The sequence below is a fragment of the Phacochoerus africanus genome, chromosome 4 (assembly GCF_016906955.1).
Source record: "Phacochoerus africanus isolate WHEZ1 chromosome 4, ROS_Pafr_v1, whole genome shotgun sequence".
Lineage (NCBI taxonomy): Eukaryota > Metazoa > Chordata > Mammalia > Artiodactyla > Suidae > Phacochoerus > Phacochoerus africanus.
The window spans coordinates 19,609,909-19,627,548 of NC_062547.1; the positions used below are offsets into that span (position 1 = coordinate 19,609,909).

Consider the following 17,640-nt stretch of genomic DNA (forward strand, 5'->3'; position numbering starts at 1 on the left):
ATGGATGGGCACAGGACTGAGAGACTGGATTCCTGAGTTCTGCAATATCCACGGGGTTCTTAAGCAAGTCCCTTCTTCCCAAGAAGAATGAGCAGAGAGAAGAGGACCTTTATTAAGCAACCAGTATACGCCAGACACTTTATAGCTGCAATGTCATTCAGCCTCCTGACAAGCCTATGGGGCAGAAATCATTTACAAAGCAGGGTTTATAAAGCCCAGAGAGGTTATGTAAGCTGGCCGAGGTTACAGAGCTAATAAAGGATGAGGCCAGTATTTAAATCTAAATCTGTTTAACATCAACAAGTAATGAGGACCTGTATCATCTATTACAGCACGAAAAATCCCATGTTTTCCTAGATCTGGAACAAAACAATGACATTAAGTAAGTTTCCCCAGCTGTCACCCTTATTCTCCTTTGCTTCCCATTCCCTCTTCCAGATAAAGAAAATAAATCCTGTCATAAATCTCCAAATCCTTATAAAATATGAATAAATTTCAACACCTAAAGTAAAGGAAGTTATAGCTCTACCGATTAGACCAATGGTTCTCAACCTTTTGTTAATAGGATTCCTCTGTGCTCTTAAAAACTGCTGAGAACCCCAGAGGTTGTTTTTGTGCGTGTGTGTGTGTGTGCGCGCGCGCGCGCACACACACACACATTTATTGTATTCTAACTTAAAACCAAGGGAATTTTAAAATCCAAGACCCATGAGCACACATTCCATCGGCCACTGGAGTGGATGCCAACCCATGCCATGTAGCCTCTGGAAAACTCCACTATACACTTGAAAAAGTAGGAAAGTGCAGGAAAGGCATTATTATGAAATAATTTTAACCACACAGACCCCCTGAAAGGAACTCAGGGATGTTCAGGGGTCCCTGGACTGCATTTTGAGAACCTCTGTAGACCTCCAGCGGACCTGTGTATTCTTATCTGGTATCACAACAGGAAAGCAGTACCAACAACCGAGAAAGAGTCTATGAGTCAATGAGGACAGTGTAGGTACTTGAATCCAGGATTTCTAGAGGGTGCTTAAAGAAACGAAATACACTCATGTTCAATTTATTGTCTCTTAGCTTCAAATTCACCCTTCACTGCCCTGTTGGTGATCCTGGAACCGGACCCTGTAACCAGTTCTGCTTTGCAGCTGGCACGATGTTAAGCCTTGGCAGTAGAGGGCGCAGGAGGGATGCTCGGAGAGGACAGGGGCTTTTCTTCGTGTTACAGGGAGACTGATTTAGACTCAAAATAGGTACGAATTTTCTGATGGAATAAAATGCCTTCAGCAACACAATGTGCCCTTTTACTTCTAATGTTCTAACTTTAGAGACCAAACTAGATGCCTCTGAGGTCTCAGGACGGAATGAGGCAGAAACATTTCACAGAAAGGACGGCCTTTGGAGAGAGCTTAAAAATCTCAGGTGTATTCCTTACAAGCCATGTGATCTTGAATAAGCCAACCACTTGGTACCTGCATCTTTGACTATGAAGATGGAACAGTAATACCATCTTCACACATGAGAAGATGTGAGAATGAACATGAACGTGTCTAGTAGTCTGGCACGTGCTAGAAATGCACTAAATGTCAGCTGAGCTTTTCCTTGAAAGTCTGCATCTATTTCCAGAGCAAAGGATTTTTCTGAACCTTAGGGAGGGGTGGCAGAGTGGGACATGTTAGAACGGGTACATTACTCTGACAATCCAGCAGCATGTCCTCAGCTTGTATCTTCAATGTCCACTTCAAGAACAGAACCCCTGCCATGAATCCTCTAAAACTGAGAAAACCTAAGGCACTGATGGAACTAATGAAAACCTAAGATACTGAAGAACACGGGGTCTTTCCCACGTTTATTTCACAAGGCGACAAAGAGCCGCTCTTCTTGCAAAGTGTACAGGAAACAGACTAGCTGCTTGTGTTAAGTGTGGATGGTGCTCCTCCTGGATGAGGCGCTCATGTGGGGAGTGGGCACGGCACGTCCAACAGACCACTTTCCACATTCTCCACCTGCGTATATCCAAAACATTTCTCGAGACAATGTCTGTAAAGAACCAACCTGCCTCCATGAAGTCTTTGATGGGGAAGTTCCAGAGGGTGAGGAAGGCCAAAGAGGATGATTCGGGGTGAAGACGGAAACCATCACGACCACAAGCTGGGACTCCAAACAGAATTCCCAGCTTGGGGCGTTCCTGTCGTAGCTGAGTGGGAACGAATCTGACTAGCATCCAAGAGGATGCAGGTTTGATCCCTGGCCTTGCTCAGTGGGTTAAGGATCCAGCGTTGCCATGAGCTGCAGTGTAGGTCACAGACACAGCTCAGATCTGGCATTGCTGTGGCTGGGATGTAGGCTGGCATCTATAGCTCTGATTTGACCCCTCGCCTGGGAACCTCCATATGCTACTAGTGCAGCTCTACAAAGACAAAAAAAAAAAAAAGAAGAAGAATTCCCAGCTTGTTGTTTTCACATTTTCAAATATAACAGGCCCTTTAAGAAGGGAACTACCTTTCTCTCAGGCTTTAGCATCCTTTCTGTGGAATACAGGGAGAAGAGGGTAGCAGTCAAAGAATATAATTACTCCCTGCCCTAAAGCAGATAATTCTGACATGGGATTTCAATTCTGCTTTAAAAAACAGGACAGGAGCACAAGGTAGGAAAGAAAAATATAGGTGAGAGAGAATGGAATTTTTTTTTTCCTTTGCCTTAGTATTCTCAAAAGAATAGATTTACTTTTCTGCCTCTCCTTGAGCCCAAGATAAGCCCCCTGGTTCATCTGCATTATCCCAAATCGGAGACCTGACAAAGCATGCTGATTTTCCTACCGCTAAATGGCAATCTGAGTTGCTACAGCGGGGCCTAGTGTACAGGGCATGAGCATTGGATCCAGAGAGACCTGTGTTTATTTTTGGCTCTGCCATTTTGCAGCTCTGTGATTGAGGCAAATTACTCCACTAATCTGAGTTTCGCTTTTGGAAAATGGGGATAATAACAGCTTCCTTGCAGGTTTGTCATAAAGACTAACAACAGAATGTGTTCCTATTCCTTGCATATAAAAGCTATTATAAAATACAGGGTGATAATAACACTCCATCACTCTCATCTTCACAATTGGATTCTTGTAAAGTCTTACGCACTTCACTTCGACAATTTGAAGAGCCGTAGACAGAAGAACCTGGGGTCACTTCTTAGCGTGCCGAAGGAGGCATAGTGTCACAGCTGGAAATCTTCAGGCTCTTACTCCCAGAGTAGTCTGAAAAGTAAGATTTCTCAAAAACTGTCGAATTTATGAAAAACAAAGAGCTGAGTCCGCTAACAACTTTAGTTTTGAGCTTTAGTCCAGCTTGAAGGAGAAAAAGAACTCCTTGTGATAAGGATTTTTGCTTTTTTTAATGTGCGTTGATTAACAGTTTTCTCCAAACTGGATGCCAAGAGAGATGTGAACAAGGAGAATCCTCCTCCGCTTGGCAGATGTACTACGAAGTGTTCAGGTTGGTGACAAGGACCCCACACCTATCCTGCCACGTCCGATCACTGTCACAAACAACTGCAGATCCACAGAGTAGACGGTCAGGTTATCTTCGTACAAATCTTGAGCTCACTCCAGGGGTGCCTGAGCTGCTCAAGGTATAGCTTGGTCCTCACGACCCTCATTCCCCACGATCCCAGAATTCAGCCCGAAGGAAGGGAGCTGATGTCCGTCTCTGTCACCTCTTCCGAGGGGACCATCCTGCAACGCTCAGCCGATCCCATCCTGCTTACCAAGAGCTATGAAAGTCGCAATCTGACTCCCAAGATCAATTCAAACTTAAAACCGAAATCGGTTCAAACAGAAGGCTGAGTTAAACCTATCTGAAATGTACAAGTAACAGCTTCCTTCAGACTGAGGCCAGGGGCCAAGCCAAATAACCTCTCTATCCATCACGTTTGGAAACTGAAGGGCTAGGGAGGACGAAGGTGGTGGCTTGCCTTGCCTTCTGACAGAGCTCAAAGCCAATGTGATGAAAGCTCGCTGGAAATTTCTATTGCCTCGTCTAAGTATTTACTTAAACTTCAAACCCAGCAATTTAGACTTAAATGTAACCAAAAAGAAAAAAGTATTTGGTTGGGTTGGAGAGTGAAAAAAAGGGGGGGGGGATTTCTGCCTACACTAATCCTCCCGGCAGCAGACATGTTAACCACAGTATTTATTTTAGTAAATGTAGAGAAAGTGAAAAACATCACTTTTGCCTCTACTATTTCAAAGCCTTGGACTTACTTTTTAAAAAATATATATATTACTAATGCCGTACATGAGAAATCAGATGCCTTTGCTGGCATAAGGGCCAGAGCTGACAGGCCCATTTACCAACTGAACAAACACCCCACAGACGATTAAACATGGTTCATGTTCTCCCCCAAACAACCGCAACGCCAGAGCCAGAGCCCTGACCTAAAAACCATGGTTAGAAAAGAAGCTGGTCCAGCCTCTACACGTGTCAAAATTAGGACCTTGTCGGTTGAGGGCTTTCTTTCCTCCCTAGAGCCGAAACAGTTCAGAAATAAACGAAACTCTTGGTCATAAAATTAACCACTACACTTCAGTAGGGTGTACCAAAAATTAAAACAACACCCAGCCCCAATACTTAAGTTTGTGCTCCTGCTTTTCGTTACACCAACGCAGGGGCTTAGACCCACAAAGAAGAAAAAGATTTCTCCCTTCCTGGAGTCTGCAGTGATACTTGCCCCAAAGGAGTAACTCAAATTCATAAAAACCAACTCACCTTAAGCCCACAGTGGCTAAACCAAGGGTTCTAAGGAGAAGCCTCTTTTGCAGTTCGCCCCAGAATTCTGCCTATCTGGGCCAGAGGGTGGGTTCTCTCTGCAAGCTGGGGCCTCCGTGCAGGAGCGAGCCCACAGCACGACAGCCGGCCTTCCTCCACAAAGGGGGACGTGGACCCACACCTCAGTACCTCCGTCCCCCTCCCTCGGGAACCCCCACGACTCTCCCTGCGCCGCTCCTGCCCCTCCCGCCGCCTCATCCTCCCTCCTCTTAGATCTTCCGTTTTCTTCTACGGTTTCTTTCTCCTTTATTGAGAGTCGAACAAACAAAACGATCCAGAAAACTAGCTGTGGGAGGAAAAAACTGAGCATGAAAGATAATAACAACAGTAATGATACAAAGGCTGTGTGCTTCAGGGTATAATATAGGCCTTTGTTTAAAATAGCTACTTCATTTACTAACCTGGGGCTTCCTGAATCTAAAAACAAAGTACTGAGCATCGCAGAGAACAAAAGTCTCACCAAGAAAAAAATTCTTAAATGTCTCAGTTGGACATTTAAGTTCTCGTCTGCCTCACAGACAGAAGTGTGTTCTTCTCCCAGCCTAGACTATGGATCTACTACCAGGAGTTTCCAGGGTTGACCGTCCCGACTTCAGTATGACCAATTAAATGGGAACAGCCATAAAAAGTGCAGATACTACTGTCAGGCAATAAACTAGACCTTATCGGTGACAGTGGTGCACATTACAAACTTCAAACTCATTCCTTGCTCTAATCCATCAGAAACTTCCTGGCTTTAATAGGCCATAAAGGGCAGGAGCTTTGAAGTCTCTGGGATTAGGATCAGTAATAGACGGACTGAATGAGAAACGAAATGCAGGTGGAAGGTACTCTGTGCGTCCTGAATTAAAAACAAATCCAATGAATCAAGCAGTCGTGCCAGCCAGCAGATTACAGGGGTGGCCCAGGCAAGGAACAAAGTGATTATGGATGAGCCAGTGGGAGCGTCCAGCGAGGGCTCACTTTAAGGGGCTGATTCAAGCCTGAGGAGGGCATGCTTTGCTGACTTTCCCTATCAGAGGTGAGGCCATTCTTTTTTGAAGAAGAGCACAGTATCAGAGCCGAGATAAGGAAGGAGAAAACTAATGCCTTTTAAACTGAGTTTTCGTGTAAACAAATCAGCTGAGATGACTGAGGGGAGCCAAGATCTGTTTTCCCAAGGCTGATGGCCTTTGATCCTATTGATTCCTAAGCCCTCAAACACTTGTGGCTACAGAGCATGCCATGGGCTTAGAGTTAAATGGGCCACCCTAGAACAAGAGGGGGATGACTGAGAAAATTGGGGTCATGCTGACTCAGAAATGGCATTACTATTGACAAAGCAGGGAAATTCTTCTAAAACAAGGAATGCTAACAACTTGGCCATCCAAAAACTGATCAAGCTAAGAGGTACCCCAACCGGGCCTTTCCTGAAAGTACCACTTCCCCACTCGTCTTACCTTCCGGAGGGTTTTTATTCTGATTATTCCAGACGACTAGCAGCTTCGACAGACTGGGCACCTTGGACACTTCTGTGATGACCCGGAAGAGGCTCTCCACTCGGTCGTAGGTGAGGACGATGGCCGTGAAACCTTGAGACTGGGGGGGGATCAGTGGGAGGAAGAGAGGGTTGCTCACACTGCCCCACTTCTGCAAGAGAACAGATAACTGTGGGTCCGAGAAGGGTCTAGAAACAACAAGTCTCATCTCTCCATCAGCCTCACTGATAAACCCAGACATGGGAGATTTCGGGGCATTTCCCGTGACCAATCCAAGAGCCAAGCAACTGTGCAAAGTCTTCCCCTTCTCAAAATTTGTACTGACTCACTCTAATTAATTCGGCTCTGATACGAAAAAATTCTCTGAACAAGGAGCAGAGAATTTTTGCAGAGGACAGATTTTCTAGTTAAACATGGCCCGTTAAACACATGCATTTACCACCAGACCCCCCAAACCCACTAAAATGGCAGTTAATGGACATGAAATATAAATCGACCCAGACAATCAAATGGGAACGGCTGAGGAGCAGCAGAAACATGTTTCTGAAAGACAGAAAGGGCTGGAGAAGTGCTGACAGAGCAGGAGAGTGAGAGCTGAAACCCAAGTCCCTACAAAGGGGGAGGGGGCAACAAGCCAAGCAAGTCCCAACTGTTAGCCCCACAAAGGCCCGCGATTATTCTTGGTGGGACGGCGTGAGGAAGAGGTAGGGCTTGAAAACAGGGGGACTGCCTAAAATATCTGTGAGGAGCAATGACAGACCCAGGGCCCAAGCCTTCCCGTCGCCTGGCCACTCAGTTAGAAAACTACTCTTCTTACCGGCCCGAGCTAGAGAAAGGAGGTTCATTCTCTGAGAAAAGCGAAGCTCCAGACACGGAAACAGAAGCACAAATGAGAGGGAAATGCAGCTAAAGCCTGTATTTCGAAAGATGGACTCTATGGCCTTCTTCCCCCTCCAATTCCCCAAACATCAGCAGCCCTTGCCACTCTGTAAGATGTTACAGTGAAGTTCCATCCTCTTACAGTGAAGCTCCAGCATCTTTCAGGGAAGCTCCATCACCTTACAGTGAAGCTCCATCATCCTAAGACTGAAACTCCATCATCTTAAGGGTGAAGCTCCGTCATCTTACAGTGAAGCTCCATCATCTTATCATGAAGCCCCTCCAGGCAACACACTTCCCTTAAACAAAGAACTTCTGATCATGTTTTTAGTGCTTCCCTCTTAATCACAAACAGATCCTAGACTCAGACATTTCAAGAACATCTTCAGCATGAGCAACAGAAACCAAATAAACACAGAGGAAAACCAGAATTCAGAGGAAACAGAGACAACAGAAGAAGTAGAAGGAAATTAAAAGAATAACGACAAATCATATCCTCAGAGAGAGAAGACTTTTCATTCATGAAATAAGAATTGCTCTTTTCATTTTAAAAGACCTACCAAAGAACAGGAAAGAACTCTTGAACATTAAAAACATGACAGCTTAAAATCTTCTTAAAAGGCAGGATTCAAAGATAAAGATGATGACTTATTCCAGCCTGGTGAACAAAAAGGGATGAAAAACAGGACAGAAAAGAGGAGACAAATCCAGGAGGTCTAACATCCATCTAATAGGAGGCTCCTGAAAAAGAAAACACAGAATATGGAAGAAACAAAAATATCAAAGAAATTAAGTAAGTACTCAGAACAGAAGCTATGAGACGCAAACTTTCAGATTGAAAGGGCTGAATAAGCATCAGTACACTGAACTTTAAAAAGACAAAAAGACAAAATGGCAACAACAAAAAGCCCAGTGAAACAAAAACCGTATCAAAGCACATCACTTCTGAGCACTGAGTCAGAGTCAATGAAATGTACGTATCTCGATGATGAGTATGAGAGTTCGCTGTACAATTTTCGCACCTTACGTTTCAATTTTTTACAAAATAAAGTTTAAAAAGTAGTGGAAAAAATTCAAATTCTTTGCTACCATTAAAATATTAAGTAATTTTTAATGCAGCAATGTAAACAAAAAATTTTTTGTACTGAAAATAGGAAAAGACTGTTAAAACATTCTTATATTTTCGATCGGCTGTATGAGATGTAATTTGTACACTTACAAGGTATGCACTTAAAGTATACAATGGTTTTGGGTATATTATGGTTACTAAATTTTAAAAACTGTGGTAAAATATGAAATGTGCCATTTTAACCATCTGAAGTGTACAATTCAGTGGCATTAATTACATTCACATTCCCATGTTAGTATGTGGAAAGCCCAGGACCTAACTTCATCTTGGCCGGGAGGAGGCTGAATGTGCAACGTCTTGTTATTCTGGCTGCTGACACTCCCTAGAGTCTCTCATACTCTGGGAATCCCAAGGCCCCCTCCCCTCATCAACCTCATCCATATCACTGATGGACACCCATCACCACGTATGTGACAACAGCTGTTTGCCAGATGTAACAGTATGGGACAGGAAATGTACACAAACACATGGAATACACATGGAACGGGAACTCAAGGAGACTGAGTGGGATTCCTGGAGTCCTCATGCAATCAGGATATTAAAGCCAAAATGTCCACAACAGGCCATAATTAGATTCCACAACCAAGAGACACAACAGGAAAGGTTATCTTCTTAATGCTGACTTTCTGTTTCCGTGACATCGCATCACGCTTTGGCTTTAAGCAGTATTCTCAGGACGTTGACTGGATTTTAATTTGTACCCTAACATCTGATTACCTTTGTAGGAATACCTTTTCGTTTTCTACTCCTGTCTCGTTCTTCACAGCTTCCTGACTTGTACGGAAACTGAAGTTGGGAAGCAGCCCTGTGCCTCAGTCACAAGTAACCCCCCAGGTTCGTGGTCCCTCTGCCCTCACCACCCCAGCTCACTCTTCTACTCCTCCCAACACAATGCTCTTATACTTGACAATCACCATTTTATTTTTTGGTCTTTTTTTTTTTAAGGCCACACCCGTGGCACATGGAGGTCCCCGGGCTAGGGGTCCGATCAGAGCTGTAGCCACCGGCCTGCACCACAGCCACAGCAACTCAGGATCTGAGCCGCGTCTGTGACCTACACCACAGCTCACGGCAATGCTGGATCCCTAACCCACTGAGTGAGGCCAGGGATTGAACCTGAGTCCTCATGGATGCTAGTTGGGTTCCTTAACCACTGAGCCATGATGAGAACTCTGACAATCACCATTTTAAATGGAAGATACACACACACACATTTTCTTAAAGAAGTGTGTAAAATAATTTAACACGTGATGTCCAAACAGTCAAGATTTACTTGAGGGCTAGGCGTGCTAGGCACTGTGCTCTACATATATTATCTCATGTGAGCCTCTCGACTACCCCAGAAGAGCTGGCTCTTATTCTCATTTCACAGATGATGAAACTGTGGGATTAGGAGCAGTGAATGACGTCTAACGATCTGCTTTGCCAGTCCAAAAGGAAGGAAGAGACCATGAATGACCTTCAAGGTTGCATAACCTGTGACAGAAGGGGCAAAGAGCCAGGGCTGCAGGACGGTGGCAGCCTTTCCCCATGCCCTCCAACTGAGAGCGGGGTAAGCACAGGCTCTGGAAACTGGGACTGCGGGAAACGCGGAGTTTATCTCTCCTGGGAGACAAGAACGCTGAAGATTTTCCTTATCCTTGATAAGCAAATCTGGGCCGATTAAGGAAAAGCCCACCCAAACACTACGATTTCAGAGAGTACATGAAATAAAAACACACTGAATATAAAACACCGACACAAAGGGAACGCATAAATTTAAAAAGGTAAATACACCTCTAACACAGAAGGAAAAACTATTAAACCTCCAACAAAATGAGGTCTGTTCTTTGGGAGAAGTGGGGGACGCCAGCACTCCTGCATGCCTCTATGACACTAAAAGGAGAGGAAAATTCCCTGCAAGATGCGAAGCTTGGTTTCAGAAATCAATCCCTTGGAATTTAAACCAAGGCATCCCCTGAAAAGCATCACAGCTCTGATTTCATGGCGCTGCCAGGGAGCAGGAACAGAGTCTCTGGCAAGACAAGGGATCCAGCCTCATCCCTTTGCCAGCTCCCTTTGGGAGGCGGATGGGTACAGGATGGGGAAGGAGGCCAAGGAACGGAGGGTGGGAAGCGGATGGTAACTTCGGTAACTCGGTGCTTGGTTTTCCGCACCACTCACTTGCATACCAAATAGGGCCTGAAGACCAGAGAGGCAGAAGAGGCAGCATGCTGGGGAGACAGGGCTCGGAAAGGAGCATGACAAGCTCTGAGATCCTGCCAACGCCTCCCCATAAAACACAGAGGTTGGGATGAACACAGAGGCAACACAGAAGCTGCTGGGCATATACTTACTATGCTACAGGCTTGACACCAAGGTTGATACAAATGACTTCGAAAAGTGAGCCAGCACGTTTGGGGTCAGTTTTGGAATCACATGTTCTCAATCTAAACCCAAATTCTTTCACTTACAAACTGTGACCTGGGCAAAGCACTTAACCTCTCCTGCCCCTGTATCTATAAGATCATAATACTATGACTACTTTTCTAGGTAGTATTACTTAACATAATAATTACTTAATTTTCATGTCTCAATTATCATTTCTTAACTATCTAGAGGTTAATAGAAGTACACAGGTATTACATGTGAAGCACCTGACCTGTACAAGCATTTGACAAAGGGAGCCAATAGCAATTTCTCTGGGATTTACTTTCTGCAGGTCTCAAAACTAGGGTGGGAGCAAGCTAAGTGATCACGAGGCATCTTCCAGCACTGAGATCTGAAATGAAACCCTCCCATCCTCTCTACCTTTACCTTACTATGCTTTGGGGTCTTGGTTTACCTGGATTTTCCACCTCTACTTCTGCCTCTCCAAAGACACTGTTCTTACTGCCACGGTTTTCTTTTTCTTCCTACCTGTTATAGTTGAACTATCTTGAAAGCTCCCTGAAAACAGGAGCCCTAACTGTTATAACACCTGGTACCTAGCACAGTGCTTGGTGCTACTCAACAGAAACTTATTTAAAATGATAGGGGCCCAAATGACCTGGATCCTCTTTTTTCCATCCTCTTCCTGTGTGGCTGCGAACCATTAAAAAACACGCAAACGAGTGACTTCAGAGCTCTGAAACGATTCCGAACTTAGTTCCTTTATTTAAAATTTATTTATTTATTTATCTTATGGTGGTACCCGTGGCATATGGAACTTCCCTGGCCAGGGACTGAATCCAACTGCATCCAAGCTGCAGCTGCAACCTATGCCACAGCTGCAGCAACGCCAGATCCTCTAACTCACTGCAAAGGGCTGGGGATCAAGCCCATGCCTCTGCAGCAACCTGAGCTACTGCAGTCAGGTTCTTAACCCACTGTGCCACAGCAGGAACGCCTCAATTCCTTCATTTTAAAACACAAACAATCTTATTGTGCTAAGTATTCTGAAGAAGTGTAGGATTAGGGTATTTAATAGGGAGCTTGAATCTGGATGCTGCACTACGTCTGTCTTATTAGTTTCCCTGCCTGCACAATGGAGAGCAGGATCGTACCTTCCTCCCAGGGAGATGATGATTAAATCAGACTATGACCTAGCAGAGGACTCAACAAAGAATTCCATAAATGGCAGCCGAAAGCAAACACAGAAAACTCCTAGCTCGCTCCAATTCATATTCTTGTCCACTAAAACGACGGTGCTGGCAGTTCAGCAATCATTCTGACCAATATTCCCGGGGCTCGTTCATTCAGTCAACATTTCCTGAGGACAAACTATAAGCCGAGAATAGTGATAAAGATCCAAAGACAAAAAATTCCTTCCTGACAAAATGCTCATCCTCTGGTAGGGGAGAGAGCTGGGTAAAGAGCCAAATTACGATGCAAAGAAACCAAAGTCCTAAAGTCCCGTGGGAACACGAAGGTCCGTACCATCACCTCCGTCTCCCAAGAGGAGGCGAGGAGGGGACTGCGAGCAGCAGAAAGCAGCCCAGGTGAACCGAGCGGCTGTGCCAAGATCTGCTTCCACCAGGTCCAGGGCCGGGAGGACGAGGGAGGGACCTCAGAGGCACGCAGGCTGGCGCCACGTCAGGAAAAGCCCCTAAGACAGAGTTTCTTCTGAAAACTCACGACTAGCTTTTTGCCGACTTCTTTTGAAACTTTCTGAGTATTGTTTAACTTATAAATTAACACGGCTACCTTTATGTTCTATCTCAAAAGGTCAGAAATGGGAAATGCTGATCTGCAGCTAGGCTTCTGTGCTGGTTGCTCCCCTGTTCCTCAGACGTAATCCCATTTGCCTTTGGAGCTCAGTGACAGTGTGGAGAAAGGCAGCTCTAATTGGGGCGTATGCCTTCACACAGACACCCCACTCCGCTGGGCTAAGGTCAACAAACCAACCCCCAGAGGGAAAAATCGCACTGGAGAAGGACATTTCAAAAATGGCATTTAGTCACCTCTGAAATACCTTTTAGAACCGACCCCCTGCTGGCTGACCAAAGAGAGTGTCTACAGTCTGGGACCTCTTGACCCCACTTTCTGCAGGAAATCAAGCAAATTTAAAGCTCCATAATTTACTCAGGGCTCTGACTTCTGCCAGGGAAAAGGCAAACAATGCAGGCAATTAACTCTGTGGCCTGATTAAATCTCCATCATGGCAAGATGGGGCATGAACCCAGGCATCCGGCAGTAGAGACCTGAGGAAAAGGCTAAGCCCAGCTTTGGCAGCTGCACCTCGATCCCTGGCTCTCAACTCAATGGACAGATACACTCCGTGCAACTGTTCATGCCACAGTGGGAGGAGACACTGGAGGAGGGTGTGTCATTCGACAGGGCCACTGAGCCCAGAGAGCTCGTTCATCTCACCCTCCACGCCTCCTACAAATATTCATTATGGAAGCTCCAGTGAGAAATCCAGACTCTTAAAGTAATCCATGATAGCCATGACAGCCATCACGTCACATGCCCGCTTTTGAGACGTTCTTTTCTAGCATGTCGCTTATTCTGGAAAGCCCTGGTGAATGCGCTAGCAGTGAACAGACAAGCCAGGAGGAGGGAGTCGTGGGTTCAGGTGTCAGGATCCCCTGAAAGAGAAGCCCTGGGAGGCCAGGCTTAAAGTCAACCACCAGTTCAAAGGGGTCTTCTCCTTCAAGAAAGGGTTTTCAAACTCAACTAGCTGGGTGTGCCTCTGGCAATCTCACACAGAGGAAGTGGAAAGGTCATGGGAGTGCTATAAAAGCCTAACCAAAACCACTCTAGCCAAGGTTACCTAAAATACAGAAAGTGGAGGAAGGTCGAGCAAATGGCCTTTTGCTAACCATTCTGAAATGTTCTTGCCGGAACAACTGGAGGATTATAAAATCAAGAGCCAGGAAGACCACATTCCATCACCAACGAAAGGACTCTTTCAACCCAAACCAACCAAATTCCAGACAGGAGAAATCAGACTCAAAGCAGGATGATTCGAAATTTAACCCCTATTACACACCATGTCAGTGACTTTTTAAAAAACATCACTATGTACAATAACTTTATGTGACAAGAAGAGAATTAAGCAGATATTTGAGTCCACCCATACTTGATTTAAATGAAGATATTGTGGCAGAGCGGGAAAGTGAGAAGTCAGACGAGGAGAAGAGGAGAGGACAGGCTTATTACACAGGAGCTTTCGAGCCCCTGGTTCTAAGGAGCCTTACCTATCCCTACCTTGATAGAAAGGGCAGTTTTCTAGGTTGTTTTGAAGTTATCAACCCTTACCTCAATGTGGTTTCAATTACGAATTACCAGACTAAAAAGGGGGGGGGAGCTTTGATTTATTCCTTTTTGCTCCAATTATGCATGATGTGTTTCCACTGAAGACTTTGAAAAGTATTTCATCATGCCTCTCATCCTGAAGTGGTCAAAGGGCAAAACCAAAAGGAATTAACCCTTTCATTTCTCCTGTTGGTTCAGAGAGACTCCCTATCAATGGATATAGGGCAAGGCGTTTGAAGTAGAGAGAGCAATGGAAGGGTTAAGCATTAGCGTCGTATTACTAATGGGCATGAGGGTGGTGTCCCCTGTCCAAAATGGTGAGATGATGTTTATGTTAATAGTGCTGGGAGACCTGAAAGGGGTGATCAGTAACACAGCCCACGCTGCATGAACTGCTAAACCTCTCCAGCTCCACTCGGTAGCATAACGCTCCACTGGGCATGCGCTGACTTGGGAAGCAGGAGGATGACAGAGACCGAAGGGTGACTTCCAGCAGGCTCGGGAAGAGAGAGAAAAGACTTGGGGACAAGTCTGAAGTCTACCTGCTGCGCTGTGTCATTCACTCACCCATCCATAAAAAATAACTGATTGTTCTGGAGCTCCCATCATGGCGCAGTGGAAACGAATCCAACTAGGAACCATGAGGTTTCGGGTTTGATCGCTGGCCTCACTCAATGGGTTAAGGATCTGGCGTTGCCGTGAGCTGTGGTGTAGGTTGCAGATGCGGCTCAGATCTGGCATTGCTGTGGCTGTGGTGTAGGCCGGCAGCTGTAGCTCCAGTTAGACCCCTAGCCTGGGAACCTCCGTGTGCTGCGGGTATGGCCCTAAAAAGACAAAAAAGACCAAAACCAAACAAACAAAAAAACTGATTGTTCTGAAAAACAAGAACACAGACGGCTTAATCTGACTTCACTTTCGACAGACACACAAGAGATGAAGAAAAGCAAAGGCTGCAGACTCAACTAAGGAAGACAGTTAACAACTTAGACTTCTTACAACTTGTTCAGAAATAAGTGGGTTTTTTTTTTTGGCTTTTGTCTTTTTAGGGCCACACCCGAGGCATATGGAAGTTCCCAGGCTAGGGGTCCAATCAGAGCTGCAGCTGCCGGCCTACCCCACAGCCACAGCCACACCAGATCTGAGCTGCACCTGTGACCTACACCACAGCTCAAGGCAATGCCGGGTCCTTAACCCACTGAGCAAGGCCAGAGATTGAATCCCCGTCCTCATGGATGCTGGTCCAGGTCATTAACCACTGAGCCACAATGGGAACTCCCAATAAGTGTTCTTTCTGGTGGAAGTCTAACCACATCTGGGAGGACTGGAGTAACAGCTACTGTGACTTTCTAACATGCAAAAAAACCTAAGCCACAGAGACTAATTTAGGGTCACAGGAGCAAGTCCAAATTTTCCTCTAGATGCATTTAAGACCTTTTTCTTTGGTGCACTGCAGTGTCATTATGACTGTCCTGCCTGTGGTTTGTTGGCCTTCCTGGATCTGAGATCTGGTGTCATTCAACAATTCTGGAAAATTCCCAGTTATTACTTTTTCAAAAGGGCCTCTTTTCATTCTTTCTCTCTGCCTTCTGGAATCCGTTTAGACATATGTGGGTCCTTGCCCCTCTTGTTCTCCGCATCACTTCACTACTCTTTCATATCTTCTGTCTCTTTGGGCTGCGTTCTAAACAATTTCTTTGAATCTAATAATACAGTAATTTGAAGTCCTTGCAGCTGTGTTTCTGCTGGTTCTCACTCTTGATATTGCCTTATTTCTTTATGGTTCTGTGTTTTTTTAACTGTGAGCTGCTCATTTTTCATAGACACTTTACTTGTAAGATTTAGTTGAGACCTGGATTGAAAATGAGTTCCTCCAGAGAGGGTCCTGTGTCTACTTCTGCTCGTCCCTATCAACTCGGGGGTACTTTCCATGAGATTTTCCTCTTAAGGAGCGTATGGTTTATTCGAATCATATTTGTAGTACAATACAAACTTGGACCAACACACCATGAAGGCTTATGACTGCAGCACTCAACACCAGGGTCAATACAGACTCTACCCTTTTAGTAAAGAGGTTGCCTTTCAGTTTCCTGGCTTCATCTGGGGAGCTCTTCATAGATTCCCCAACTTACACAGGCCGCAGGCTTTCAATCCTGCCTCCCTGTCCCTTCCTTCAGACAGTTACCAGGTAGGAAGCTCCAGGTCATCAAACCCTGCAAAATCTCTGCAGCAGAAGCCAGGTTGGGCCCCTACTCGCCTCCCAGGACACCTAGTTTTACTTTGTTTAGGGTCAACAAATGTCTTACTTTCATGCCAGCTTAGCAACAGGCATTAGAGCACCTCATTCAGTGTCTTCATTGTCCAGTTGGGAAGGTTATTTAGCACATCTAATCCATCATGAAGCCAGTGACAGAAGTCTTTCTATATTTACACTGCCCATCTAATTAGGTGCTACTGTGTTCCTTATTTAATAAGAGGGCCAAGTTTGTGTGCAAGATAAAAACAATTATTGTGAAAGCACAGCACTGTGTTATAATAGATGGAATGATGGACTGGGAGTCTCTGCAGCAGGCAAGTCACCACATCTCTTCAGACCTCCATTTCCCCACTTATAAAATGGTATGAGGAGGCAGACCTTAAAAAAAAAAAAATAAGACTCTTTCTTTATCGGTAAGAATGGCGCTAACAGAATGTTACTCTTGAGTTGTAAGGATTAAATGGCAGAAAATACACAACAGAGCCTATCAGGGTACCAAAACATGCCCTCTGCAAATTTCGGTTTCCCCCCACAGAGTCCCACCTGATTCTGCAATATATCTTGCCATGTGATTAAGCCTAATACTAACAGCCTTAAACTAATGCCACTTTGCTTTTTATAGCACTACACCACTTATAAAATGCTTCCACGTATATTGTTTCACTAATCTCTCTTAATAATTCTGTAAAATAAGTAATATCCCATTATACAGATAAGGATAACAAATTTCAGAGAGCTAAGAGAGCACAATGTCAAGCTAATAAATGGTTTTGAACTCAGGTCTGATTCCAAAGTGTCCTCTTCAAGGGCCTTGATTAGTAGCCAGCAATCAGTTGCTGGTTGCTACGCTCTTCTTCTGAAGCTATTATTATCCCTAAACCCAGTCCTACAGATGAGCCAACTGCAGCAAAGAGAGATTCAGTAAGTAACCTCAAGTCACTCGGATCATCACCAGGAAAGAGGGGATTAAAACTTACAGTTCAGGAATTTCTGAGCTAGAGTTAGCTTTCTGAAGGCTCACAGGTTAAACCCATCTGAACGCCTCTCTGAAAATTCCAGTTACTAACTTTTTTCTAGCCACTTAACTCTCTTCCTTCTATAGTACTGACATTCACATTTGGCTCCATGCCCGCCCTTCTTCTATACAGCCAAACTGCTGTCACGAAGAGCGGGAAGGGTTGCCTCTGATTGCTTTTCAGGTAGTAGAGGAAAAAGTTGACATTTCATCCTCTCTTGCTTGGAGAGGAAGCCAATCATTTATAAGAACCCTTGTCTGGCTGCGGCTTCCATCAGTGGGATGGACAGAAGCCAGTTAAATGGCTCAACATAAGCCATATTAAAATAATTTGGAATGAGGAAAGAGCA

The 17,640-nt window shown here is 44.9% G+C and overlaps 1 protein-coding gene across 2 annotated transcripts in view; it reads right to left on the minus strand.

Moving 5' to 3' along the window:
* EXT2 (exostosin glycosyltransferase 2) overlaps positions 1 to 17,640 on the minus strand; it is a 137,688-nt gene that overhangs the window by 42,191 nt on the left and 77,857 nt on the right. For both annotated transcript variants that reach the window (XM_047775934.1, XM_047775933.1), the window contains one exon: positions 6,257 to 6,446. In XM_047775934.1, the coding sequence (XP_047631890.1) occupies positions 6,257 to 6,446 (190 nt within the window). The remainder of the gene's footprint in view (positions 1 to 6,256; positions 6,447 to 17,640) is intronic.